This window comes from Dama dama, chromosome 2, assembly GCF_033118175.1.
Source record: "Dama dama isolate Ldn47 chromosome 2, ASM3311817v1, whole genome shotgun sequence".
Classification (NCBI taxonomy): Eukaryota; Metazoa; Chordata; class Mammalia; order Artiodactyla; family Cervidae; genus Dama; species Dama dama.
Genome location: NC_083682.1, coordinates 8,290,049 through 8,316,288, shown reverse-complemented (window position 1 = coordinate 8,316,288; position 26,240 = coordinate 8,290,049). Strand labels below are relative to the sequence as shown.

General features: G+C 55.9%; 3 protein-coding genes across 6 annotated transcripts; 2 read left to right on the top strand and 1 right to left on the bottom strand.

Annotated features, from left to right (window-relative positions):
- Positions 1–3,918: 3,918 nt before the first annotated feature.
- ESRRA (estrogen related receptor alpha) lies at positions 3,919–12,299 on the top strand. Of its 2 annotated transcripts, none has more exons than XM_061164630.1 (7): positions 3,919–4,049; positions 5,541–5,877; positions 9,472–9,588; positions 9,745–9,873; positions 10,279–10,446; positions 10,545–10,814; positions 11,237–12,299. In XM_061164630.1, the coding sequence occupies exons 2-7, from the start codon at positions 5,553–5,555 to the stop codon at positions 11,494–11,496; spliced, it is 1,269 nt and encodes a 422-aa protein (XP_061020613.1). In that variant the 5' UTR covers positions 3,919–4,049; positions 5,541–5,552; the 3' UTR covers positions 11,497–12,299. The 2 variants fall into 2 exon arrangements, with proteins under 2 accessions (XP_061020613.1, XP_061020602.1); XM_061164619.1 differs by lacking the exon at positions 3,919–4,049 and adding an exon at positions 4,643–5,196.
- On the bottom strand, positions 12,243–15,154 carry TRMT112 (tRNA methyltransferase activator subunit 11-2). 2 transcript variants are annotated; one of them, XM_061164665.1, is made up of 5 exons: positions 14,735–15,154; positions 13,219–13,356; positions 12,860–12,961; positions 12,610–12,699; positions 12,243–12,522 (listed from the first exon to the last, which is right to left on the bottom strand). In XM_061164665.1, exons 1-5 carry the CDS (start codon positions 14,786–14,788, stop codon positions 12,415–12,417), a joined length of 492 nt encoding a protein of 163 aa, XP_061020648.1. In that variant the 5' UTR covers positions 14,789–15,154; the 3' UTR covers positions 12,243–12,414. The 2 variants fall into 2 exon arrangements, with proteins under 2 accessions (XP_061020648.1, XP_061020657.1); XM_061164674.1 differs by lacking the exons at positions 13,219–13,356; positions 14,735–15,154 and adding an exon at positions 13,047–13,201.
- Positions 13,621–16,780, top strand: PRDX5 (peroxiredoxin 5). Of its 2 annotated transcripts, XM_061164642.1 has the most exons (6): positions 13,634–13,996; positions 15,184–15,318; positions 15,997–16,128; positions 16,201–16,239; positions 16,365–16,426; positions 16,536–16,780. In XM_061164642.1, the coding sequence occupies exons 1-6, from the start codon at positions 13,811–13,813 to the stop codon at positions 16,639–16,641; spliced, it is 660 nt and encodes a 219-aa protein (XP_061020625.1). In that variant the 5' UTR covers positions 13,634–13,810; the 3' UTR covers positions 16,642–16,780. The 2 variants fall into 2 exon arrangements, with proteins under 2 accessions (XP_061020636.1, XP_061020625.1); XM_061164653.1 differs by lacking the exon at positions 15,184–15,318 and having other exon boundaries at positions 13,621–13,996.
- Positions 16,781–26,240: the final 9,460 nt, after the last annotated feature.

Here is a 26,240-nt window from a genome sequence, read left to right as displayed (position 1 = left end):
ACGGCTGCGGGCGTGGAGCTGCGGGAACGCGAGAGGGTGTGCGAGTGCTTGCGTCGTCGGCCACCTCCCGGGCAAGTCAGGCCCCGCTCCCTCCCTCCCCTCCCGCCAGGGCCCCCAGGCCGAACCCCTGCCCCTCCCGTCGGTCAAGGGACCGCACTCTCGGGGGTACCTGGATCGGTGTTTCTGCCTGGAGGTTACCGGTAGGGTCTGGCGTGGGAATCAGCCCGGATGCGCGGGGCGTCCATCCCCCGTGCGGCTATGCAGCCAGGGATGGGGAGTCGGAAGGGCATCTAGTGTGGAGGGCTGTAGCTTGAATTCCCCGCGCGTGAGACTCCCATGGGCCGTTCCCGACGGGACCCTGCCCCTCCCCCTTCCTGGAGCGTGAACCGCCCCCCACCCCCTCACCTCCTCGCCCGGAGGCCTGTGGCAACTGGGTCCGTTGGGGCAGAAGCATGGAGGGAAAGCCTTTCAAAGTAAGAACTCTTCCTGGTTCTCCTCACCCTGCCGGCCCCCAGGCTCACCCTGGGCCCCTGACTGTCCTCTCCCTCAGCCCTGGCTCAAGGCAGCTCCCAACAATCACCCCCCATCTCTACCCGCCGTTCCCCCCCCCCCCCCCCGCAAGCAGGGGCGTGTCGGCCCTGGTTGGGTTCAGGATCCCTGTTCCCAGCCTGCTCTCCCTCCCCTCCCGATTCCCCACGACCCTCGGCTTCCCTCGTTGTGTGTGGCCCACAGGCATCGGCCAAGTCTTCGAGCCACCATGGCTCGGGCAGGTCGAGCCTGCACGACATCCGGAGCATGTGGTCCACGGCTACTCTGTCTCAGCCGAAGCTGAACGTGCAGCTGCCCACGGTCCGCGAGGACTCGGAACTGGAGGACTTTAGCGTAAGCGGTGAGACCCTCTGGTCCTACGACCAGAAGGCTGGCCGCGACGCGGAGGGTGGCTGGGAAGCATCCGACGGCGGAGAGGACAAGGACCGCTTCAATCCGGAAGAGCCGGAGCTTGGCGGCGACAGCTCCCAGGGAAGCCGTTTAGAGGAGGATGCTTCCAAGACCGACGGTCAGTGTGGCCTCACCGGGCTGTGGGCGCCCACCGGACAGGGGGCTGGCCAGAGCCTCAATGTCTACTGCGGTAAAATGGGGGAAAACAGTCGGACCCAAGTTCCTAGGATTCCCTGGAAGGGGCGCCCACGCTAATCTTTCTCGCTTTAGGAACGCCCCCTACCCGGCAGGCATCTCACAAGGTCCCGGGGCCATAGAGACAGGCAGGAAAATACGCCAAGGCAGCGCGGAGTGTTTGCCATGGAATCCCCGAATAGTTGAAAGGAGGGAGTTAATGCCTTTTCTGTGGATTTGAGCTGTTTCAGGGGGTGCCTACCTTTCATTCATTGTCACTGGTTACAATTTTTATACTGTTTACTTCCAGTTGTAAATACTATTTACTGGGCTGTTTGGGGCATGCCCTTCTCCTTGCCACCTCTGCTCTTCAGGCCTTCATCAGGGAATTGGAGCAGACAACAATATGCTATTTATTGAGCACTTGCTGTTGTGCGAGGCACTCAGCTTCCCTTGCATGATCGCCTTTAAACTTCACAACCTCCATAAGGGGCCGATTTTATTATCCCATTGTACAGATGAAGAAATTGAGGGTCAGAAATTCAGTCACTGGCCTTAAGTCTCACAAAGTGGGGTAGTCTGAACTGGCACCTCGGAGGGTGGGACAACAAAGCCCAGGCTTGTCAACCACTGTCCCATACTGTTTCCCACTCAAGTGGTATCTGGAGCTGGTCTCTGGAGCCCCCTGACCCTCAACCTACCCCTACATCTCCTCTGCTCCAGGGAAGCCCGAGCAGTCTACAGATGACTAATCCCTCTTTTTTCTTCTCCCAGAAAAGGCTACCTCAGCGTCATCGCTCAATATCTCCAGGCACACGCCCCATCGGGCCTACTGGGTGGAGCAGCAGAGCAGGGTTGGAGGCTGGGAGAGTAGTAGGGGGTGGAGGGTGAGCAAGTTGGGTGGGGGTGCTTTGTAGGGTGGAGGGGCAGGCAGGTCAATTGGGGGTCTTGGAACTGGAGGGCATAGGTGGGGCATTTCAGCTGTGGGCAGAGCTGGGGTCCCTTGTACATCTGAGTCTCTTGCTGTCTCTCCAGCTGCCCCTGCCCCTGACTGAACTGATGGAGAATGAAGCTCTGGAAATACTCACCGAAGCCCTCCAGAGTGAGCTTCCCCACCCCCTACTCCCCGCGCACCGCCCCCCTGCCCCCAACTTCCAAAAGAGACCCTGGGGGACTTTGCAGGCCTTGGTCCTATATGAGTGGGGTTTTATGATGTGTCTGCCTATCATATTCCCTTACCACCCACAAATATTTCAGAAGCTTTAGGAAAAGCAAAAAGTCAGAGTACGGGGTGACTGTCACAGGACTGGGCTGTAGCCTCAGTGCAGCTCCTCTTAACCTGATGTGGCTTTTCTAAGGCCATTTCTCCACTTGCCTATTGGGAATGACAGCCTTCGTGTGGCCTTGGCGTCTTCCTAGAGCCTTTGGACAGTGGATTATTGGAGTAAATTTCCTTTGGTCGCCCTGCTTACTTTATGAAAGGGTGGGGTGGGGAGGGCTAAGGGCTAATGGCTTAGAGGGGGTGGTCCAAGAGGTGTCCCCAAAGCTTCCTGCTCTCAGTGCCCTAATTCAGGCCGGCAACATCTTCTCTAAATTTGCCTTCCTCATCCATCCTCCACCTCAGCACTCCATCCCACTCTGAATCTCCCATTTGTTTGGAGCACAGGTCTCTGACTTGACCATTTGAAACAAAACCAGCAGGTTCCAGTACCCTGAAGATCCAGTTTCCCCGAACCAACATAGACTGGCTGATGGGGAGGCCATGCCCCTGCTCACTGCCCTGAATACAGCTCTGCCCTCCAGGTTACCAATCAGAGATCGGCCGGGACCACTCCCTGACCAAACAGCTGCAGCGATACATCGAGGGGCTCAAAAGGCGCCGGAACAGGAGGCTGCAAGTCTTGGCGATATGAGAGCACCGCCTCGGGCTCCAGAGACTGCCCGACTCCAGCCCTGGTCCCTGTCCAGTCCCCAGATCCAAGCTCGACCCTGTCCACGTGGAATTTGAGCCCTTAGAGAAATAAAAGAATCTGTACACGGTCCGTGAGTCAATGCGTGGCTGCCCGCTAGAGGCGGACGCACGTGGCCCCGCCTTTCCCTGTGACCTTCACTCGGTCACCGCAGTGACCTTGAGCGTTCTCCGTTCGGGCACTATGGGCTCCGCCTTCCCAGGACTCGAAATCCAGGACTTCTTTCATGTCTTAGGTCTGCTTCTCCCACTCCGGGTTCAGCAGCTTTGCGGGGATACTGGGTGTGCGGTGCCAATGCCCCGTTGGTGTTATCTTGGAAGGGGGTAAAAAGGAAAGAGGCAGCACCTCCCTTCTAACTTAGGCGCGCTAGACCCCGCCTCTTATGCATACGCAGATACACAATCCTCGGCGCTCGTCCCGCCCTCCTATTTGCATATGTATGAAGTCTCCCGGCCCCTCAGCGGCGGCCACTCAACGACCGTTCCCATTTCTCTCGCGAACAGCGCGCCCCGCCTTTCCCTTTACGTAAGAAGGCTCCTAGCCCCACCCTCCCCCGGAGCCACTCAGCGTCTCCTCTGGACACGCCCCCTCAGCCCCCTCCTACGCAAGCAAGTGCGCCGCCGCAGCCGGCTTCGCTGGCCCCGCCCCGGCACGTCCCGGCGCGCAGGCGCTGCCCGCCCCACTCGCCTGATTAGCATAGGGCGCTGGGCCACGCCCCCTGCTTTGCATGCGCACGGCCAGCCCCGCCCCCGCTGTCAGCTGGAGGAAGCGGAGTAGGAAGCGGCCGCGATGTCCTTTTGTGTCCTACAAGCCGCCGGCGGCGCCGCCGAGTGAGGGGACGCGGCGCGGCGGGGCGGCGCGGCCCGAGGAGGCGGCGGAGGAGGGGCCGCGCGCGGCCCCCGGCTCACCCGGCGCTCTGGGCCGCTCGGCCCCCATGCCTGCCCGCCCGCCCTGCCGGAGCCCCAGGTCCGGGGGCGGAGGGGAGCGCCGCTGGGGGGTGGGCGGGCGGGCGGGGCGCGGGGGCCATGTGCGAGCGCGGCTGGGAGGCGGGCGGGGGGCGGGCTCCAGGCGGGGTCCAATTCTGGGTCCGGCCCAGGTCTCGGTCGGCACCCGGTCGAAAGCCTGACGGGGTCAGGGTGCGGGCGGGATCTGGCGTCCAGGGCTTAAGGCGCCGGCCCGAGACCCGGGGCCCGTTCTGATTCGGGTTGCAGGTTCTGGCCAGGGTCGGGCTTGGGCTTCGGATCCAACCCCAAGGCAGGGTTCAATCCGGCACCTGGAGCACGCCGAAGTCCCGGGGGCGGGCCAGGGTGGAAGATGGGAAGGGTTCCCGGTCGGGGAAGGGGCTTTGAAGACCACGTGGGGGCGCTCGAAGGGGCCTCGGGCCACCCTTCTCTCTGGGTCAAAGGTCATCGCACTGGCTGGGGACAGCTTCCTCCTCCTTGGCGCTCCCCCATTACTTCCTGATAACCTGATAGAGGGCCCCCGCGGGCGGAGGGGGAGGGGAGGCGCAGTAACTTTAGGCAACTTCCCGTAGGTGTGCGCAGGTTGGGGGGGGGCGGGGCGCCCCGTGGTGGAGGATTCTGCGGCAGCAGGAGTGTAAGAGTGAATGTGCGGAAGAGTGTGCAAGGAGGTGGAGCCGCGCCAGCGGGTGTGCCTGGGGCTGGAGGGGAAGATGTGTCAAGTGTGAGAGGCTCCGAATGTGTTTCCATAAGTGTCTAAACCTGTGTGTGTGTGGGGGGGGGCGGTCATGGTGAGAGTGTAACTGTGTTTGTGAGCGAGAGTGTGATTATGAGCCTTGAGTGTGACTGTTATGAAGTATGCACTTTAGGAGTGTGTGAAGGCAAATGAGAGCATGAGTGAGAGCTGGGGTTTGAGAAGGCCATGTGAGTGTGAACCTGCCCAGTAGAGTGACCGTGTGTGAGCACGTGCGTGTGTGTGTGCAGGTCAGGACACCTGAGGACCCAAGTGAGTGGGAGGGTGATGATATAAGCACACCTGTGTGAGCACATGGACTGCCCTTGGGTTTGTATGTCTCTGTTTTGGCTCTTGAGTGGAGGATCCCCAGGTGTGGGGGAGATTGCTGAGATCACCAGCATCTGGAGAAAACTGAGAGGTATCCCACCCTTGGCTGAGGATTCCAGATAGGGTTGAAGTTTGGGGGTAAGGTTACCCTACTGCTTGGCCTGGGTGGGGTAGGGGGTTTCCAAACCTCCGGTAAGTTCCCAAGTGGGAGACCTGCTGTCAGTTACTGGCCCTGGAGGCTCTGGAGACTGTTCCTATGGCAACAGCTGGGGGGGGCCCTCTTCATGGGCAGCCTTCCTTGGACTCTGTCCCCCCTCCACCCTCCGGCTAAGCCTGGAAGCCTGCCTAGGCCTGGGGTTGGGCAACCAGGGTGACAGGGTGTCTCCATCCCCCATCGCAGCTCCTCCCTGTGACCTGACAGGTCTCTTCCCGCAGGTGACCAGCGCCATGTCCAGCCAGGTGGTGGGCATTGAGCCTCTCTACATCAAGGCAGAGCCAGCCAGCCCTGACAGCCCAAAGGGTTCCTCGGAGACTGAGACCGATCCCCCCGTGGCTCTGGCTCCTGGCCCAGCTCCCACCCGCTGCCTCCCAGGCCACAAGGAAGAGGAGGATGGGGAGGGGGCTGGGCCTGGCGAGCAGGGTGGTGGGAAGCTGGTGCTCAGTTCCCTGCCCAAACGCCTCTGCCTGGTCTGTGGGGACGTGGCCTCCGGCTACCACTATGGTGTGGCATCCTGTGAGGCCTGCAAAGCCTTCTTCAAGAGGACCATCCAGGGTGAGCCCCCACCCCATTCCTGTGCCCTTTGCCCTCTGGGCCTGAGGCTGCCTAACTGGTGCACTGCTGGGTGCCGTGGTACCACTTGGGGTTGGCAGCCTGGAGCTCCCAGGTCCTCCTATGTCCCAGGAATGCCCTTTCCCTTAAGAGTTAAATAAAGCCGCCAGGACGTTTTGATGGATCGGATGTGGGATGTGAGAGCGGGACTCAGGATGCCTCCTAGGTTTCTGGTATGCCAGGCCCAGCACCTTCCACAGCAGCCCCTGCCTGCTTCTAAGCTTGAGTCTTCTGGCCGCTGCTATCCTCTCCCCAGCAGAGAACACGCCCTCTGTTGTGTTGATTTCCTGAAGCAGCCCCAGCACAAGGCAGGTTTTTATGGTTAACTGAGAGGGGGCTACATCATATTTCAGCATCTACCTTTAAAAAGACTGTTAGGCCAGGGAATTCCCTGGCAGTCCAGTGGTTAGGACTCCTCCTTCTCACTGCCAAGAGCCCGGGTTCAAACCCTGGTCAGGGAACTAAGATCCCAGAAGCCACATGGTGTGGTCAGGGAAAAAAAAAAAAAAAGATTATTAGGCATCCCTTCCAATAGTACTCAGTGAATTTTTCCACTCAGGAAAGCATATCAAAATATGAGTGAGCAAGATGGCGATGTAAGAAGCATTATTTGGGATGTACCTGTTACTTATATTTTTATATAAACCATTGGTTACTTTGGGGCTATAATACATAGGCTTTGTCAGTGTTTCTTGAGTGTCAGGCACCATGCCCTATTACACTTAAGCTCTGGTACCCCCCACAGCAGTCTCTAAGGTACCAGCACTACTATAACTGAGGCCCAGAGAGGTTTTTGAAACTTGGTTCAGGTCCCATGGGTAGCAAATGGCAGCAATAAGATTTGAACTTGGGTTGATTGAGGTCCAGAGCTAAGCTCGTGAAGGCCTCTGCTTATTACAAATAACTGGGCAGATGCCTCATGGCCAGTTGTGACATTCTAGCAAGTTTTGACTTGGCTGAGACCCGCTGGTCTAAAAGCTCTGTGCTCCCTTCTGGCCCTGCAGACTTGAGGCAACAGGTCTGGGTTCAAATGTCTCCTACCCACCCTGGAACACTTGGTTCTCTGTTGACAAGTGTTTGTCGAGCACTAGTCATACATAGTGATCATTGTTGAGTATTTAGGTGCTGGAGCCTGCTAAATGTCTTACCTCGATTATCCCATTTTGTTCTTACAACCCACTTTTGTAGGAAGTAGTTTTTAATCATCCCAGTTTTACAGGTGGGGAAACTGAGGGTCGAGGGCATAGGTGTCGGGCTTGCCCAAGGTCACCCACTTGGTAAGTGGCAGCATCCAGGATCCTCACTCTACATGAACTTGTGCTCTGCTGCCCTGGCCACTGTTCCAGGTGTGGGGACACAGCTGGGACTAAGGATCACTTCTGTCCTCAGTTTACATCCCTGCAGAAGAGGAGAGAAAACAGTGAACTGAACACAGTTGTTATTAACAGCTGTGTAAGTGCTGGAGGGTCAGGAGCAGGGTGTGCTAGGGAACCTGGCTGGGTCTGAGATGCTGGAGGGCCTCCCTGAGGAGGTGTCTTAAGCTGAAGAAGCCCGGGTAGGGTGGAGGCGAGAGCAGATTGTGAGGAAAAATTCACTTTGTGTATGTTGGCCGGTTGAGCCATTTAGTCCTGTGGTCGCCCCGGGAGCTGGGAGAGCCACCATGCATTCAGCCAGACCCTGTTCCTAGCACCGGGCACAGTCCTGGCCCTCGTGGAACTGCCACTAAAATAGGTAGACATAACAGAGAAAATAAATATGTACAGATGTTGCATATTAAACGGTGCTAAGAGCTCATGGGGAGAAGGCAATAGCACCCCACTCCAGTACTCTTGCCTGGGAAATCCCATGGACGGAGGGGCCTGGTAGGCTACAGTCCACGGTGTAAGAAGAGTCGGACACGACTGAGCGACTTCACTTTCACTTTTTACTTTCATGCACTGGAGAAGGAAATGGCAACCCACTCCAGTGTTCTTGCCTGGAGAATCCCAGGGACGGGGAGGCTGGTGGGCTGCTGTCCATGGGGTCGCGCAGAGTCGGACATGATTGACGACTTAGCAGCAGCAGTGGCAAGAGCTCAAGAGAAACCCTAAAGCAAGGGCAGGAAATATACAGCAGGGGCAAGTGACCAGAGGTGTCTGTGGAGGGGCTGTTCCATTCCTACCCAGTGGCTGGGAAGGCCTCCTCAGGAAGCAGAGATCTGAAGGAGGTAAGGGAGCCATGCTGAGGCAGGGCCTGTTTGAGGAACACCGAGTTGGCCAACAGAGCCGGGCAGAGGGCAAAGGGGATGAGGTCAGAAAGGTGGCAAGGACCTAGGATGCAGGTCTCAGGCCATGGGGTTCACCTGGAGGGTTTTTAAAATGTATTTTTAATTGGAAGATAATTGCTTTACAGTGCTGTGTTGGTTTCTGCTGTACAATAATGTGAATCTGCCATAACCATACATATATCTCCTCCTCCTTGAGCCTCCCTCCTCCGCATCCGGAGGGTTTTAAATAGGGAAGGGACATGATCTGTCTTAGGGGGTTTTTTTGGCTTTAGTTCCCTGACCAGGGATGGAGCCCAGTCCCTCAGCAGTGAAAGTGTGGAGTCCTAACCACTGGACCACCAGGGAATTCCCTGTTAGGTTTAAGAGGATGCCTCTGTGTTGATAGTAACTGAAGGAGGCAAAGACAGCAGAAAGGGAGGTGACTGACTCTGGTCAAGGGTAGAAACGGTTACCAGGGGAGGAAGCGGTGGCTTCTGAACATATTAGGAGGTAAAGCCCACCAGGACCTGTCAGTGGCTTGGATTTGGGGTGGGAGAGGAATTATAAATATCTCAGATTTCTGCTTGAGCAGCTGGACAAATGAGATTGCAGGTTTTGGAGGGGTAGGTCGGGGGCTCCATCTAGGACAAGATAAGTTTGTAGTGCCTTCTAGACGTGCAGGATGCCGAGGAGGCAGTGGGATGTGTCTAGAGTTCAGACAGGTCTAGGCTAGAGGTACAGATTTGAAAGCCTGGGTGAGATCACCATGGGAATGAGTCAGAGGAGACAGGTTGGAGGGCCGCCCAGGGTGTCTTCAATGGAAGGAGTGTGGGCAGATGCATAGAAGTCACAAAATAGCAGTGACGTAGGAGGAAAACCCAGAGCGAGGTGTCCTAGAAGCAAAAGAAGAAAAGTGTTTGTTTCTAGGAGGGATCAGCAGTGTTAGATGTTAGTAATATAAGGACGAGAACTGACTGCCGGATGTAGCAGTGTGGAGGCCACTGTGGCCCTTGATGAGAACAGATGAGGGCAGCACAGCCCAGAGGTGTGACTTGACCAGAAGCTGGGGCCGGATGCCGCCTGACTCCCCTGGTCCCAGCCCCTCCCTTGCCCAGGCTGGGATTCCCAGCCCAGCCGCCTTTCCCCTCAGTGCCCAGGCTTCCCTGCCCCATTCATAGCATCCCGCTCTCCCCAGACCTGTGCTTGCCTGGAGTTGCAGGGCCCTCCCCACTGGCTAGGCCCCCTCTGGGCCCCGGGAGGCCGCCACTGGAGCCCTGCCTCTTTCCTGGCAGGGAGCATCGAGTACAGCTGTCCGGCCTCCAACGAGTGTGAGATCACCAAGCGGAGACGCAAGGCCTGCCAGGCCTGTCGCTTCACCAAGTGCCTGCGGGTGGGCATGCTCAAGGAGGGTGAGCGCTGGCGGGGGCCTGGGTGAGGCTGGGGGGTTGGGTGCATGGTGTCGGGCCTGTGAGGCCTGGGAAGTCCTGGCCGACTGGGCTGGGCAGGCGGGCTCTAGAGAGGCCAGCCTCAGTCCCGTGGACACAGCGGCTGTCTTGCAATTCAAGGGGTACGTCTGGACCGCGTCCGCGGTGGGCGACAGAAGTACAAGCGGCGGCCAGAGGTGGACCCACTGCCTTTCCCGGGCCCCTTCCCTGCTGGACCTCTGGCAGTAGCTGGAGGCCCTCGGAAGACAGGTGAGAGCGCCGTGGGGTCCTTGGGGCTCTGGGGTCGGGGTGGGCAACGTCTGTCTAATGTCATTCACACGGGATAGGAGTTATCTTGGGTGCTGGGACCTACGCCTTCCCTTCATCTGTTCCTTCACACATTTCCCTCAAGAAGTATTTACGAAAATACCCTTTTCTGTGTCAGACCTCGAGCAGTACAGCTGGGAACAGGGAAGGTTTTCTAATGCTCAGAACCTGTCCACAGACAGATGCTTTCCCTAGGAGGTAGTGCGGCGTTTTCCGGAGAGAGGTGTCCGAGCCAGGCTGGCCAGTGGCTGTTGAGGAAGGCCACAGGGGAACTGACTCTGGGAAGATGTTTGACCCTGAAGGGCTGGCAGAGGGATGAATGCGTGCCTCTTCCAACTGTCACTGCAGCCCCGGTGAACGCACTGGTGTCCCACCTGCTGGTGGTTGAACCTGAGAAGCTGTATGCCATGCCTGACCCAGCGGGCCCCGACGGACACCTCCCAGCTGTGGCCACCCTCTGTGACCTCTTTGACCGAGAGATCGTGGTCACCATCAGCTGGGCCAAGAGCATCCCAGGTAGAGGGCCCAGGCCACGTGGGGCTTCCCTGGGTAGGCCGGGCCCTGACCGGCCCTGGTGCAGTTGCTTAGCCAGCTCTGCTCCCCCTGCCCTCCAGGCTTCTCGTCACTGTCACTGTCTGACCAGATGTCAGTACTGCAGAGCGTGTGGATGGAGGTACTGGTGTTGGGTGTGGCCCAGCGCTCCCTGCCGCTGCAGGATGAGCTGGCTTTCGCCGAGGACCTGGTACTGGATGAAGAGGGGGCACGAGCCGCTGGCCTGGGGGAACTGGGGGCTGCCCTGCTGCAGCTGGTGCGGCGACTGCAGGCCCTGCGGCTGGAGCGCGAGGAGTACGTTCTGCTGAAGGCCCTGGCCCTCGCCAATTCAGGTGAGTCTGGGGCTTGTACTGATGGGTTTCTCCATAAGGTGCTTTGGTTTTTTAACTGTGATGGTAGCATGCTCCCACTTTGCAGACAGGGAAAACAGGCTTAGGCACGAACAGTGACTTGCTGCAAGGCACGAAGCCAGGCGAGGACAGGTCCAGGAAATGCATGCTGAATTCTGAGCCCTAGTGCCCGTGGTTCTGTAGACAGGTGAACCACTTAGGGGGAAGGAAGGGGAAGGGGACCGGAGGTGGCCATAGCTGAGGAAGAAGGAGTGGGCCCTGGCTCATGGGCAGGAGCAGCGAGTAGTGCTTCAGCAGATCTTGGTGTGTCTCCTTGTGTCCCCACCTGGCAGTACCCAGGTCGATGTGGCTCTGCCCCTTCTGGAGATGGCCCATGTCAACAGTTCTCTCGTCTTGCCTTGCAGACTCTGTGCACATTGAAGATGCTGAAGCAGTGGAGCAGCTGCGAGAAGCTCTACATGAGGCCCTGCTGGAGTATGAAGCTGGCCGGGCGGGCCCCGGAGGGGGCGCTGAGCGGAGGCGGGCAGGCAGGCTGCTGCTCACACTACCGCTCCTTCGCCAGACAGCAGGCAAAGTGCTGGCCCATTTTTACGGGGTGAAGCTGGAGGGCAAGGTGCCCATGCACAAGCTGTTTTTGGAGATGCTCGAGGCCATGATGGACTGAGGCAAGGGGTGGGCATGGGTGGGGGTGCTGGCAGGACCCGCCCAGCACGGGGTCAGCCCCAAGGGGGCAGAGCTGGGGTCTGGGCAGTGCCACAGCCTGCTGGCAGGGCCAGGGCAACACCATCAGCCCCTGGGAGCAGGCCCTACACCCTCCCCTCCCCCCTCCTTGGGGGTGTTAGAAGCTGGGAACATGTGCACCCAGGCTCTGGGCACAGTGCTGCCCCTCGCAAGCCATAACGTGCCCCCAGGGTGTAGGGGGCCTTGCGGAAGCCATAGGGGGCTGCAGGGGACGTGTGTGTTGGGGGGAGGGGTGGGCAGAAGCCTGATCTCAGGGAGGGAAGGGAGTGGAGGCCACAGTCTCCCAGTGGGTGATGCTTTTGCTGCTGCTTAATCCGACTTCCTCTCCAGAATGGAGGGGGATTCGGAGAGCAAAGGCTCCTGCTCCCTTTGCTCCTCTCTCATCATTTGCATTGGGCATTACTGCCCCCCGCCCCCACCTTGAAGCAATAACTCCAAGCAGGCTCCAGCCCCTGGACCCCTGGGGTGGCCAGGGCCCCCCATCAGCTCCCACCCAGTCTCCTCAGGGGGCAGGGAGAGCACTGCCTCTATGCCCTGCAGAGCAATAACACTATATTTATTTTTGGGTTTGGCCAGGGAGGCGCAGGGACACGGGGCAAGCCAGGGCCCAGAGCCCTTGGCTGTACAGAGACTCTATTTTAATGTATATTTGCTGCAAAGAGAAACCGCTTTTGGTTTTGAACCTTTAATGAGAAAAAAAAATATATAATATCGAGCTCAAAAACACTGTGTGTGGTGTGTCACTGGGTCAAGGGTTAGGGATACACAGGATAGGACTAACAAACAAGATAACGTGTAAACAAAGATTCACACAGAGTGAAAAACCGGCGCCTGGCACAGTTTATGTCTCAGTTTCCTCATCACTCAGCAGCATATTGGGGATCCCACGGCTAATGGGGAACAGACGTCCCGACTCTGGGCATTGCAGGGTGCCCTCCAAGACCTCCACCTGCGGGAAGAAGGGACCAGAACTGAGCACTGGCAGTTGTCAGGTGTGGGTGTATAGCCAGGAAGCAAGCGATGGGCCGATTCTCACCTCCAGCAGCACGTGGTGCATCTTTCTCAGAAATTCCTCGTTATGCTCATATCCCTGAATCGGCTCTTTAGGCACCTCGATGAGATGCAGCTGTGGGCAAGAGGCTTAAATCATCTCCGTTTCCCAGACGCTCGCCCTGAGGCCTGGTGTAAAGGGCTGAAGTTATGACTATCCCCTCCACAACCCCCCGCGCCCCGCCCGCCACCCACGGTGTGCACGGGGCTGGGGAGGTGGGGAGGAGGGTCCTCACTGTGTCCGCAGCCTCCAGAAGCGCCGCCCACTCCACTTTGGGTATCATACGCGCTATGAAGTCGGGGTTGAACTCCACAGGGTTGATGCGGACCTCCGTGGCCTGCGGGGCGCAGAGAGTTAGGCAAGGACCGGATCCTGGTTCCCCTACCCCAGCCCCTGGGAGAGGTCCCCGAGACGGCCGGTACCTGGAGACGCAGGGGGAAGCCACGGGGCCCCACCCCCCGCACGTGCGAGCTCAGCAGGTTGTGGGTAAGCAGCCTCATGTCTACGCTGCGCGCTCCCGCACAGCCGGAACCGGAAGGAGAGTGGGCTCGCTACGTCATTTCCTGAGCTGTCCCGCTCTATCCTATTGGATACCTGGGAGGAGCGGAAACGGCGAACCTCCTGGACTTCCGGTGCTAGCCGGCGCCGAGGTCGGTTGGTATTGCGCGCTGCTCCTGGAAGTATCTCGGACGGCGCAGGCCTAGTGGTGTTGGCTGAGCTAAACCTCAAGTGCTACAAATCGTGTACAATGTAAATCATACGTAAAACGGCTACAATGCAAGGATCTTCGTGGAATGCAAAATAAGTACGCTTAACTCCTACAGAGGCTCCTGACACCACCGTTTCCTGCCACTTGCTTGCGGTTAAAAATGGAAATACTGCCCCAATCCGTAAATTACACAATCAAAACAGCGGCAACCTGGCCTTGTATGCAAATAAGCTCCGCCCGCTCGCACGCGCGCCGGTGATCTAGCCCCTAATACCGAGCTCGTCGGAAGCCCCACCCATTCGTGCGCCGTCGACGCCTGCGCGGTGGCGGCGCCTCGCGGGTGGCCAGGTAACCTACGCCCCCGTTCCATCTTTTGCCCTGCCTTTCGCAGTATTGGGTCGTAGCGCTCCGGTTCCACCCAGCCTTCTACCTCAGCCTCGAGGCGTGGGCGGGGCTGTTCTGACTTTAAGACTCGGCATGCGTCTGGGGTGGTTACGCGTCCTGGGCTGCAGACCGGGCTCGGTGGTGTCCCGGGCGACCATCGTTGAGGGTGCGTCAACGACAGCGGCGGGATCCCGAGGGTGCCTGGAAAGAATCCTCGAGTGGACGTTTGGCGGGGTCCGAGGTTTCAGAAGCGCTGCTGTAGCCATGGCCCCGATCAAGGTGACCGCGGGCCCAGCCAGGCCTGATTTCTTTGCCTCCCCAACTCCACTCATTTCCGCACGCCCCTTCGTCCTGCTTGTCTGGGGGAAAGTCACCATCTTTCTTGCCTTCCCGCTGCCATAGAGACTCCTCCCGCCGTCCGTTCCCCTTTTTTCCTTCAACAAGACCCCCGTGGCTGCAACGATGTCGCCAGTTTTAGGGGTCTCGTGCCCCGTCTCCTCTAATAGTTCTCAAGGCTTTCGGGCCTTCCTCTCGTCTCCCTGCCACACCGACTCTGGGACACCTGTGATGAGTCTCCACCATTTTCAAGTGGAGTACCATGGCTCTCCCCACCTTATGTAACCATCTCCTTTACTCTTTTTAACTCCTATACTTGCCCTCCTCCACGCCCTCCGGCTGCTTTTGTCAAGTTATTGGGTGTTACTCTCCCCATCCTTTGAAACAGGTGATGTCTCTTAGAACCGTGTTTTGTCTCCCCCACTGCACCCTTCTGCTGAGTTTTTCAGCCCTCATATCTTCTGGAACCATCCCCAGCTCTTTGGGGCTCCCCCTTGCTTCACAGTCTTCTGAGATCCCCTCCTCCTACTTCATCCTACCACCCACTGCTGGGTTTCTCCAGGCTCTACCCTCACCCCTGACTTTGCTCCCTTTGTCTACTTTTTCTGGCCCGTGAAGCCCGCACACACTCCCAGGAACACTGATCCCTCCCCCTTGAAGGGAATCCTTCTATACTTGTACCTGCTGGATGTAGGGACCTGCACCCTGCTCCCCAACCTTCTGCTGCCCTCCCATTTTCTCGTCTTGAACGTGGCACACTCAGCCGTGCCCAGCGTCCTCTCCCTCCGGGTTGTCAGGGCCTCCTCCTGCCGCTCTGTCCCACTTCTTTCCTGTAATTCAGCTTGTTTACGCAATCTCTTGCGACAGCCAGAGAGGCCGTCTCTCCTTTTTTCTGTGGTCACCAACTGGCCCTTAAGAGGAATAGGGCCACCTTGAAACTTGGAGGATGTGGGGTAACCAGGTGGTCGCAGGAAAGGGAACTTTGGAAGCTCTGACAGCGGTGGACTTCCCTGCTGGGTGTCAACCCTGGCTCCACGGTACCAGGCAGGGCTACTCAGCCCTCTGTGGGCACCCCCACCCCGCCCTTGCTGCCCTGCCCCTGCCCTTAACCTTGGAGTCATTCCTTCTAGGTGGGAGATGCCATTCCGTCGGTAGAGGTATTTGAAAAGGAGCCTGGGAACAAGGTGAACCTGGCAGAGCTGTTCAAAGGCAAGAAGGGAGTACTGTTTGGCCTCCCTGGTGCCTTTACCCCTGGTTGTTCCAAGGTGAGGCCTGTGCTTCTGGGGCTCAGCAGTTGGGATCTTGTATGCATGTTTGTATTGTTCATCAGTCCTGCATAGTCCTGGGACAGCTTGTACCAATGGGACGTAGGTGATATGACAGTTAAAGAAGCATATCAGGTTTTTAAGAAATAAGTTGTGACTGTGAGTGTAGGGATGTAGGAGAAAAGGTGATGCAATGCCTCTCTTTGATCCTGCTAGGTGACAGGGGCTGTGGAAGGGACTTGGGACTCGGGTGAATGAGACAGTCCTGTTCATGGGACGTTCATGGTGTTGACCAAGGAACACTTGAATTTGGATCCGAGCTTCTTAGTTGTTGTTGTTTAGTTGCTAAGTTGTGCCAACTCTCTGCAACCCCATGGACTGTAGGGCGCTAGGTTTTTCTGTCCGTGAGATTTCCCAGACAAGAATACTGGTGTGGGTTGCCATTTCTTCTCCAGGGGATCTTCCTGATGCAGGGATCGAACCCACGTTTCCTGCGTTGGCAGGCGGATTCTTTACTGTTGAGCCACTAGGGAAGCAAAAAGGGACTGTGGCTTACACAGTTCTCATTGTCTGATCAAAGCTGTTGACGTCGGGAAATGAGGAGGGCTCGGAGACGAAGGGTGGGCTGAGGAGCAGAGGCAGTTATCCACCTGCTAACTCTCTGGTTCTCCTCCCCAGACCCACCTGCCAGGGTTCGTGGAGCAGGCTGGCGCTCTGAAGGCCAAGGGGGTCCAGGTGGTGGCATGTCTGACAGTTAATGATGTCTTTGTGACTCAAGAGTGGGCACGCACCCACAACGCAGAGGGCAAGGTGAGCTATGGATCCTGCAGGGGATCTGGGGCCAAGGTGGAGATTTTTTTGTGACTTTTGCTTTCTCCTTAGGTTCGGCTCCTGGCAGACCCCACTGGGACCTTTGGGAAGGTGAGTGCACTCCCAGCCTCCATCCTGGAAGCAGGGACTTGGAGGGACACGGCCAGTGTGGGGAGTGGCCAGGGGACCTGGCCTGTTTTGGGGGTTCCTGACCTTTTTTCTGCTTCTCCTTTCAGGAGACAGATCTGTTACTTGATGAATCACTGGTGTATCTCTTTGGGAATCAACGACTGAAAAGGTAAAAGCAGGAGGGTCCCCTGTGGGGCGTTCGCCTGCTACCCCGCCTGTCTCCATTGCCAGCCTCCAGGCCAGGCTGTTTCACGTGGCCTGGCCCTTCTTTCTGGCAGGTTCTCCATGGTGATAGAGGATGGCATCGTCAAATCCCTGAATGTGGAGCCAGATGGCACAGGCCTCACCTGCAGCCTGGCCCCCAACATCCTCTCACAGCTCTGAGGCTGGAGCCCAGATATCCTCCTTTGCCCGTTTCCTGTTTTACCTGCCCAATCCTGGGCAGAGGGCCACAGCCTAGCCTCACCTGTGATTACTTAGCTGAAATCTTGGCCAAATTTCTGCAATAAACACTTCTGGTTCATGTCCGTCTCCTTGGTTTTGAATTGCTGCTTTGCCCAAGGCCAGGCCTCACTGACAGTCCAGCTGTGAGGATAGTGGGCAGAGGCTGAAGTGGGGGCTCATAAAGGACTCTGATTTAACTTAGGAGGCAGTCAGAGAAGGCCTCTTGAGGGAGGTGTCATGAAGCATCCACATACAAGCTGAGAAAGGGCCAGTGGTCTGAAGAGTGAGGGACGGAGTGGTCCTGCCGCGGGAGCTCCTCGGGGAAGGTCCTGGACAGACCTGAGCTTGGCTAGGGCCTGTGACCTTTGGTATTTGACATCTGGATGATGGCCGATCTCATTTTGACTGCAGACCTTGGGGTGGACACGTTGGCCCAAGGCATCCCCCCCTCATCTGGGCCAAACCTCAGCCCAAACATACTCTCAAATTTTGCTGAACCCCTTTTGGGAGCACCCACATCCCAAGAAGGGCCCCTGGCGCCTTGGGACCATCTGATGGGCAAAAAGGGCTCCATTGGCAGAGCCAGTGCTGGTTCAGCCCCAGGGGTGGGAGGTGATGGGTGGTGCAGGGTCCCCGCGGGCAGAGCCTAGGTGAGCTATGGAAGAGAGGAGACGCTGGTAAGGTCGGCCCAGCGGTGAGTATGTTGTCTGTTGCTAGGGGTGGGGAGTCAGGGAGGCCAGCAGGGCTTGAGGCTGAGGAGCATTCTGTCTGCAGGCCTTGCCCTTGGGCCTCTGCCTCTTGTCCTCGGGAAGCCCTGTGCTTGGAAGCAGGCTGATTATTAGGCACCTGCTGTGTTTAAGAGCTCACGGTCTAAGGGAGGCAGATGCTTGAGGTATGCTAAAAATCCTCACACGATCCTGGGCAGTGTGAACTGTTGGAGAGGTTAAACGAGTGGACCTGGCTCATCCACCCACGTAAGAGGAGTTTGGATTTGAGCCAATCAGTTGACCTCAGGGAGCTTTATAGCCCTGCTCGGGGCCCCGCCAGCACCAGGTTCCGAGGGGCTCTCCCTGGCCTTCCAGGCCATCTGGGGAGGCTCAGGGCAGCGCAGAGCTGGCTAAGGCAGGCTGAGAGATCTCGGGAAAGAACAAGGAAAGGCATCTTGGAGGACACAGCCCTTGAGGCAGTGGGACTGTGCGCCCGGTGGAGGGAACAATGTGGCCATAGTTACAGAGGGCAGAACATCCCCAAGGTGGTGGGAGCACCTGAGTGAGCGGATGCTAGGAGGGCAGGGGGGGGCCTTTGAAGCCCTGTAAGCTGCTTACATTTCACCCTGCGGGCCCTTCAGACCAGTGAAGGATGTCTGTAGGGCAGTGACAGGTCAGATTCATACCTGGACTCCTCTGTGCAGGTAGAGCTGGAGAGGGGCAGGCGGGAGGCAGAGGAGAGGCCAGCATGGAACAGGACTGATGACTGAGTGTCCAGGAGGTGGGGGCTGGGACAGGGGACCTGTGGGTGTTGGAAGCGTGAGTCCAGGGGGCCACTTGGCTGGAGGTCTAAGGGGTGGGGGGTTTGGGGAGAGGAGGGCCCTCAGGACGGGGCCAGCCTCCCTGCAGGGGTCCCGGCTGCTCAGCCTGCCTGAGCCAGCCCACCCACTGACCTTTGTCCCTTCAGTTCTCTTCTACAACCTGTCACCGCTCAGGAGTCCTGGGCTGGGGCAGGAGAGCGGGCTGACCACCCCTCCCAAGCCCGAGTGACCTGTCGCCGCTGAGCCCTAGGTCACAGTGCTGTCCTGGACTGGATGGCAGGAAGGCCCTTTCTTTTCGGACACCATCTTTCAATTCTCTCATCATACAGACGAGGACACCGAGCTGCATGTAGACTTCCCGCCATGGTCACTGTGTGCACCCTGGTGAGTGGTCTGGAGGCTCTGGGAGCCCGAGAGAGAAGTGAGCGTCTGAGTTGGCAGCTGGGCTCTCGGAGCCTGGGGTCTGCTGGTGTAGATGGTGGGTCAAGGGGGCCCCCTGCGGGCCGCACCCTATTTGTCTTCCCAGCAGACCTCAGGCCGCCCTGGCAGCTCCTCACTGTCAGGGCAAGCCCAATCTCCATCAGTGCCACTCAGCTGCCTCTGTTCCTCCACTCCTGACCTCATGTTTGGGCAGGCTTTTCTCTAGTTGCGGTTCTCGGGTTTCTCATTGTGGTGGCTCCTCTTGTTGCGGAGCACAAGGCTCTAGGGTGTGCAGGCTTCAGTAGCTGCAGTTTCCGGGCTCTAGAGCACAGGCTAAGTAGTTGTGGCACACAGGATTAGTTGCCCTGCAGCATGTGGAATCTTCCCGGACCAGGGATCGAACCTGTGTGCCCTGCATTGGCAGGTGGATTCTTAACCACTGGACCACCAGGGAAGTCCCGACCCCACTTCCCTTATCTTTAGAGTGGAAATAATCCAACCGACCTCATAGGGTCATTGTGGGGAACACATGAGACAGTTTACGTAAACATTTGGAACAGTGCTCAGTACACAGTAAGTGCCCAATAAATGATTGTAAAAAGAAAAAAAAAAACCCTGCTCTGCACCATTCAACCTGCATGTTGGTAGGGAAAGAGCTGGGAAGTAGCAGAGAGGCCAAATCCCAGGCCTGTCCTTGGTGATTACTTTCTGTGGCTCCCTGGGCCTCAGTTTCCTCATCAGTATAATGGGGCTAGTGATGCTGTTAGGGCAAGGCCCCCAGTATTCTCCTGAGGTTGCCTGGCATTCAAAGGCTCACTTGAAGGAGCTGGGAAGATATCTCTGGGGGGAATCTTAGTCATCTCTTAGAGAATCAAACCTGGCTTCTGATATCAAGAAAGGGTTGGAGGGGGTCCCAGCCTCTCTAGCCTAGAGTAGGCTTGGGCTGCAGCCATGCAGGCACTATGATTGGGAGTCCTGGAGGCTACTGGCCCCAGGGGAACACACCCTGCTGATCATGGTTGGAGTTTAGCTGCACAGGCATCAAGTAGTGACAGAGGAAAACGTGTATGTGTGTGTCTGTGTGTGTATGTACATGTGTGTCTGAATAACTTCTAGACAAATTTTAGTAATATCTGTGTAAACGCATAGCTTTTTGGTGTTCACAAACATGCACATCGTCTGCTACGTTATTTTTTTCCGCTTATGTAGGATGCACCGCATGACGTGCAGGATCTTAGTTCCCCCACCAGGGATTGAACCCCTGCCCCTTGCAGTGGAAGCAAATGAGCCTGAACTACTGGACTGCCAGGGAATCCCCTGCTACATTATTAATATTTGCACCAACTCTTCCCATTTGAGTTTGGGATTTTTTTTTTTTTTTAATTTAACACAGATTAAGTAACCTGCTTAACATGTGTTTTGGGAAGAAGTAAAGAAGTGCAAGGAGGCAGACACAAAGTTATCTTCTCTTCAGCTTCTTGGAATTGGTCCCCACTGTTTCACTATAAACTCGACTATGTGCTGTGCTGTGCTTAGTCATTCAGTTGTGTCCAACTCTGTGACGCTGTGGACTGTAACCCATCAACTTCCTCTGTCCATGGGATTCTCCAGGCAAGAATACTGGAGTGAGTTGCCCTGCCTTCCTCCAGGAGGTCTTCCCAAGGGATTCAATTCCCAGGGATTGAACACAGGTCTCCTGAATTGCAGGCAGATTCTTTACCATCTGAGCCACCAGCGAAGCAAATTTGACTACAGTGGTTCTGAATTAGAGCTAGATTTTCTTGAGAGTGATGTAAATACCAGTGACTTAATATAGAGGCTAGGCTTACAGACATGCAGTGGGAAGGTTGATAACATAGGGCTAGTAGGGCAGCTCCATGATTATTCCCAGCCCGTGTACATTCTATCTTGCTGCTCTGCCGTGTTAAACAAGTGACTTCTACCTCACAATCCAATGTGGCTGCTTAAGTTCCAGCTATCACAGTCAAAATCCAGCCAGCAGGACGGAGGAAATGGGGATCAGGAGATAAAAGGCCCCTACTACTTAAAAAGCACAATGTGAGAGTTGTGAGTTAAGTTTTATTTGGGGCAAAATGAGGACTGTGGCCAGGAGACAGTATCTCAGATAACTCTGAGAAACTACTTCAAAGAGGTGGAGGGAAGGACAGTATATATGTGATTCTGATGAAAGAAGAGTACATGCAATCAAGCACATATTTTTTCTAGAAGGTTTCTGCTAGTCTCATGAAGCTTTCCTGCTAGTCACGATAAACAGTCATCATCATGAAGGATTTTAGTGCTTTTCTAGATATGAGGAGATACGAGAATTGGGCTCATAAAATCAGCTCCCGGAAATATATAACCGTCTGAAGACCTGTCCTGCCAGTATTTCCCCAGCACAGAGTGTCTCATTTCTGCTCTCCACCCTAAACTCCTTTCAGGGGATGTTAAAGGTCAGCAGCTGTAGCAGGACAGGATTTAATCCTTGTAGAGGTAGATGGCAAGCACCCACGTCAAGTGCCAGTTTGTAGTTGCCAGAGCTGTCTTTTAAGAAATTCTTCTGGGGCTTCTCTGGTGGCTCATTGGTAAAGAATCTGCCTGCCAATGCAGGAGACATGCGTTTGATCGATCCCTGATTCAGGAAATGCCCACGTGCCATGGAGCAACTAAGCCACAATGGTTGAACCCATGTGCTACAACGACTGAAGCCCACATGCTGTAAAGTCTGTGCTCTAAAGTAAGAGAAGCCACTGCAATGAGAAGCCCATGCACCATGCACCGCAACTAGAGAAAAGCCCATACAACGATGAAGACCCTGCATAGCCAAAAATAAATAAATTAAAAAAAAAAAGTTTTTCTGGAAGCGGCCATGTTATTTATGCTGAAATCTCATTGGCCAGAACTTAGTCACATGGGAAACACTGATTTTATTCCACACTGTCTTGTGTCTAACTAAAAAGTCCGTGATTCTATTATTAAGGGAGAAAGGATTTGGAGTGGACAACAAACAGTGTGGGCCACATGGGGGGATTGCCTCTGAGCAGAGAAGACTTTAGGGGCTTCATGGCCTCCCAAGGGACAGAGTCACTTTCTGGCTGCTTCCATCAGCCTTGGCAAGGGCACGTACTAAGCTGTCCTAGGGACTGAACTCAAGCCCTTCTGCAGTGGAAGCACGGAATCTTAACCACTGGACCAGCAGAGAAGTCCACAGATGAAGGTTTTTTTGACACATAATTCACACATCATAAAATTCACCCTTTAAAAATGAACAAGTCAGTGGTTTTCAATCTGTTCACCAAGTTGTTCAGCCATCACCGCTACTGAGATGGGTTTTCAATCTCAGTGACTTCACCCAAGATGAAGCTGATGCTTATCTCGCTGAGCATCGCAGTGCATGTGTGTCTCTGTGTACTTATGAAAGCAGGTCTGGACTTTCAGGGGTTCCGCTTGCCCTGGGGAACCCTCAGCATCACATCCGTACCTTGCATCCAGCCACTGTTCGTTGAGGGTAACCTCCGCACCAGGCACCGTGCGGGGCTCTGGGACACAGCTGGGCATAAGCCCTGTGAGCCCCATGACCAGACATGACTCCCAGCGCAGGCCTCCTGGTCTGGGCGGCTCCAGGGCAGCTCTGGTTCCCACCTCCAGGCGCTTACAGTCTTGGAGAGGGCGCCAGTAAGCACTCCAGGTGAGCGCTTACTACCAGTGTGGTGAAGCTTCGAGGGAGCAGCACCGGTCAGGTTGTTTGGGGTGTCACAGAAGGAACCTGCCCATTACCTGCCCTTCCCATGGGGGAGAGGAAGGGAGAGAAGGACTTCTAGTTGCAGCCAAGAAATGATTAGGCGGACTTCCTTGGTGGTACCGTGGATAAGAATCCGCCTGCCAATGTAGGAGACACGGGTTCAATCCCCGATGTGAAAGATTCCATGTGCCTCACACCAGCTAAAGCACGTGTGCCACAACTACTGAGCCCAAGCTCTAGGGCCCAGGAGCCGCAACTACTGAAGTCCACCTTCCTAGAGCCCGTATTCCACCACAAGAGAAGCCGCCGCAGTGAGAAGCCTGTGCACCTTAACAAAGCCTAGACCCTGCTCACTGCAACTAGAGAAAGCCAGAGCGCAGCAAAGAAGACCCAGCGCAACCCAAAATAAATGCATCAAATAAAAAATGGAGTTTTTCTTTTAAAGAAATGGTTAGGCGAGAGCCAGGTGAGCAGAGGTGGAACGGGCTTTCCAGGTGGAGGGAACAGCCTGTGTAAAGGTTAGAGGTGAGGCAGGTGAAAGTGTACTGGACTGAGCAGCCCAGGGAAGGGGATTCTGTCCTCAGGCACCCCTGGGTTCTCTTCGTGGACATCTGCGCGTCTCCGGGATTTGGTTAGGAGCAACGTCAGACACGTTCCTGATTTTCTTTCCTCCTGGGCTCCTTCCTGGGGGCATGTTCCCAGATGCCGAGAGTGCTTGGGTCAAAGGGCACTGGTGGTTTTACCGGTGTCTGGAAACCCCGAGGCTGTTTTAAGAACCAGTTACTTGTCTTGTGGGGACGTGTTCTTATGTTCGTCACCCCACAGTGCGCCAACCCGTTTTACCCTCTGGATTTATTTTGTCCTTGCTTAATGAATATTTAATGGTACCTTGGAGCTGTCTTTGATGGGTGCGTCTTTAATTACAAGGCAACCTTGGGGCTTGGCGCTGGGCCTCCCCGCGCTCACTAACCGGGCTCTGGGCGCCAGCCTTGCCCTCCTACCAGGCAGCAACAAGGCAGTGGGATGGCAGTGTGGTGGGATGGTGGGATGGTGGGGGGCGGGTAGAAGCAGCAACTCCCAGAGTGAGGCCTGGGGTTTACCCTCAGTCACCCTACTGACCCTCACACCCCTCTGAGTCTCACTTTCCATATCTCTGAAACAGGAGTCCAGTTTGCTCAAAAACATTTCCTGGTTGTGTGGCTTGAAGCAAGTGACTTACCTTCTCTGTGTTCGGTTTCTTCTTAAAAGGGAGATGGTAATAATAGCATCTGTATTTTATGGCTGTAGAGGGCATTGAACACATCATATGTGTTCACATTGATGAACACGTATGAAGGCCAGAGCTGGTATGGGCAAGTTGTCAGCATACGCTGTCACTCTTATGGTTTCCTCGGCCCAGACCACGTCCCTGGACAACCCCACGGCATCCCTGGCCTTGGAAGCTTCTGTTCTAGTGGGGAGCAGATGGAGCAAACAAGGACAGATGCAGTGGAGGAAGACTACGAGGGGAGGACTTCCCGGCGGTCCAGTGGTTAAGAATCACCTGCCAATGCAGGGAACACGGGTTCAGTCCTCCGTCTGGGAAGATTCCACAGGCTACAAGGCAGCTAAGCCCATGCACCACAACTTCTGAAGCCGGTGTGTCTAGCGTCTGTGCTCCGCAACAAGAGAAGCCACGGCAAAGAGAAGCCCTCGCAGAAAGACTGGAGTCTCCTTTAGAAAGGGAAGATCTTTTCTGAGAAAGAGGCCCTTAGGGACGCCAGTAGGGTGAGAAGGAGCTAGACAGGGGAGGCAGAGGGTGTGCATGTGTTGGGTGGACAGGGTTGTTCCAGGCTGAAAAGTGAGAGTGAAAGCCCCTCAGTCGTGTCCAATTCTTTGGGACCCCAGGGACTATATAGTCCACGGAATTCTCCAGTCCAGAATACTGGAGTGGGTAGCCTTTCCCTTCTCCAGGGGATCTTCCCAACCCAGGGATCGAACCCAGGTCTCCTGCATTGCAGGCAGATTCTTTACCAGCTGAGCCACAAGAGGAGCCCAAGGATACTGGAGTGGGTAGCCTATCTCTTCTCCAGCGGATCTTCCTGACCCAGGAATCGAACCAGGGTCTCCTGCACGGAAGGCAGATTCTTTAGGAGAACAGCAAATGCAAAGGTGCTGAGAGTGACAGAGACTGAGGAAGCTGGAGCAGGTGTGCGGCTGAGGAGGTAGGGGTGGTGGGGCCCTGCAGGGCCTCGGAGGTCATGTGAAACTCTGGAAATTGACTCAAAGTCCAACAGAAGGGTCATGAGCCAGTTGGTGTCTCCCAGCGACTCCCTGGTCACAGGCAGAGCCCACCAGGAGGTTCGCTGTCAGGGAGCCAGGCTTGGTGAGAGGCCTGGGGCAAGGCAGGGGCCCCAGGAGTGGGGGGGGGCACCCTGGGGAGAGCAGGGAGAGCTGTCTGAGGGTCAGGTAATGGGGGCCGGGCTGCACCAGGCCCTCTTCAGTGCTGGGGCCACACCCCGAGTCCCTGGGCATCTGGCCTGCTTGGCAGGTGGCCCTGGACCCCGCCTCTCTGGCTCTGGATTCCCGCTGCCTCCTCCCACCTGGGCAGCTCATTTGGGCCACAACACTGAGCATTTCTGCTCTTGTCCAGCTCTGGCTATTTCCACCCCTAAATGGGGAGTGGGAAAACCACCCCTTCCCAGACACTTGGGTGGGGAGGCGGGCATCCCTCAGACCCCACACCAGAGGGCCAGGTGCCCAGAAGTCCTTGGAGGCTGTTTTAGGATTTTAGTTCTTGAGCCTGGGACCCTTAACCATCTGGCTAGGGAGCTGGGCCCCAGCCAAGCTGCTGGGGTGCCAGGCAGGGCACTGGGCTTGCCATAGGCAGGGAGAAAGCTCCTCTCTGACTCAGCCCTGGTCAGTCCTGGGCTCTGGCTGAACCTGGTTGCCAGCTGCCCTGGCCTCCCTGGCCTCTACTTCCCAGAGCTCCAGAACGCTCCTGCCTCTGGCCTTTGGGGTCGGACCAGGGATACCCAGAGAATTCAAAGCCAGAGGGAAGTGGGAGTCCTTCTCTGTGCAGCTGGGGAAGCTGAGTCCTGAGGGAGGAGGTTGCAGGCAGTAGATGATGTTGTCCATTCATGCGTCTGTCTCTGCTTCTTGCCTGTCTCTTGGGTCCACATGTTGGCAGCAGTGAGAACCAACCCTCTTAAAAACCTCCAGAAAAAGATATTTGAGAAGAACAGTCATTATGGCCCAAGAGATGCAAATATTTAAAATCTTTGTCAGTAAGAGACAGTTGACTAGAAAAATGATACAGATGAACTTATTTGCAAAGCAGAAGTAGAGACCAAGGGGAAAGTGTGTGTGGGGGATGGGAGGAATTGGGAGATTGGATTGACATATATGCACTACTATGTATAAAATAGATAACTAATGAGAATCTCCTGTACAGGCTCAGGGAACTCTACTCAGTGCTCTGTGGTGAGCTAAATGGGAAGGAAATCCGAAAAAGAGGGGATCTATGTATACGTATGGTTGATTTACCTCACTGTACAGCAGAAGCTAACACAACATTGTAAAGCTACTATACTCCAATAAAAATTAATTTAAAAAAAGAGATAAAGAGATAGTTGAAATGATGATTGGATAACATCATGGAATACTATGCAGCCTTTCAAAAGACCAAGGCTAATAGTTCTGAACAGAAGAGAAGCAGATTGGGAAATATATTTCAAAGCATGGAGGTGCACATCTGTGTGTGGTTGCAACCACCTCTGATAGACAGACTTGGGCAGCTGCATCTCAGAAAGAACACAGAAGATGCTAACGGGGCCTTGGGGACTGGAGTTAGGAGTGATGAAGGGGAGA

What these genes read in the sequence shown, in the direction of transcription:
- ESRRA (XM_061164630.1), top strand. Translation starts at nt 5,553, where the DNA reads ATGTCCAGCCAGGTGGTGGGCATTGAGCCTCTCTACATCAAGGCAGAG. An exon ending in CTGGGCCAAGAGCATCCCAG is followed by an intron (nt 10,447 to 10,544) that starts GTAGAGGGCCCA and finishes CCTGCCCTCCAG; the next exon opens with GCTTCTCGTCACTGTCACTG. An exon ending in CCTGGCCCTCGCCAATTCAG is followed by an intron (nt 10,815 to 11,236) that starts GTGAGTCTGGGG and finishes CTTGCCTTGCAG; the next exon opens with ACTCTGTGCACATTGAAGAT.
- PRDX5 (XM_061164642.1), top strand. Translation starts at nt 13,811, where the DNA reads ATGCGTCTGGGGTGGTTACGCGTCCTGGGCTGCAGACCGGGCTCGGTG. An exon ending in CCCACAACGCAGAGGGCAAG is followed by an intron (nt 16,129 to 16,200) that starts GTGAGCTATGGA and finishes CTTTCTCCTTAG; the next exon opens with GTTCGGCTCCTGGCAGACCC. An exon ending in GGGAATCAACGACTGAAAAG is followed by an intron (nt 16,427 to 16,535) that starts GTAAAAGCAGGA and finishes TCTTTCTGGCAG; the next exon opens with GTTCTCCATGGTGATAGAGG.
- TRMT112 (XM_061164665.1), bottom strand. Translation starts at nt 14,788, where the DNA reads ATGGGAGGGCAGCAGAAGGTTGGGGAGCAGGGTGCAGGTCCCTACATC. An exon ending in GCCGTTTCCGCTCCTCCCAG is followed by an intron (nt 12,962 to 13,218) that starts GTATCCAATAGG and finishes TGCGCCCCGCAG; the next exon opens with GCCACGGAGGTCCGCATCAA. An exon ending in TTCTGGAGGCTGCGGACACA is followed by an intron (nt 12,700 to 12,859) that starts GTGAGGACCCTC and finishes TCTTGCCCACAG; the next exon opens with CTGCATCTCATCGAGGTGCC.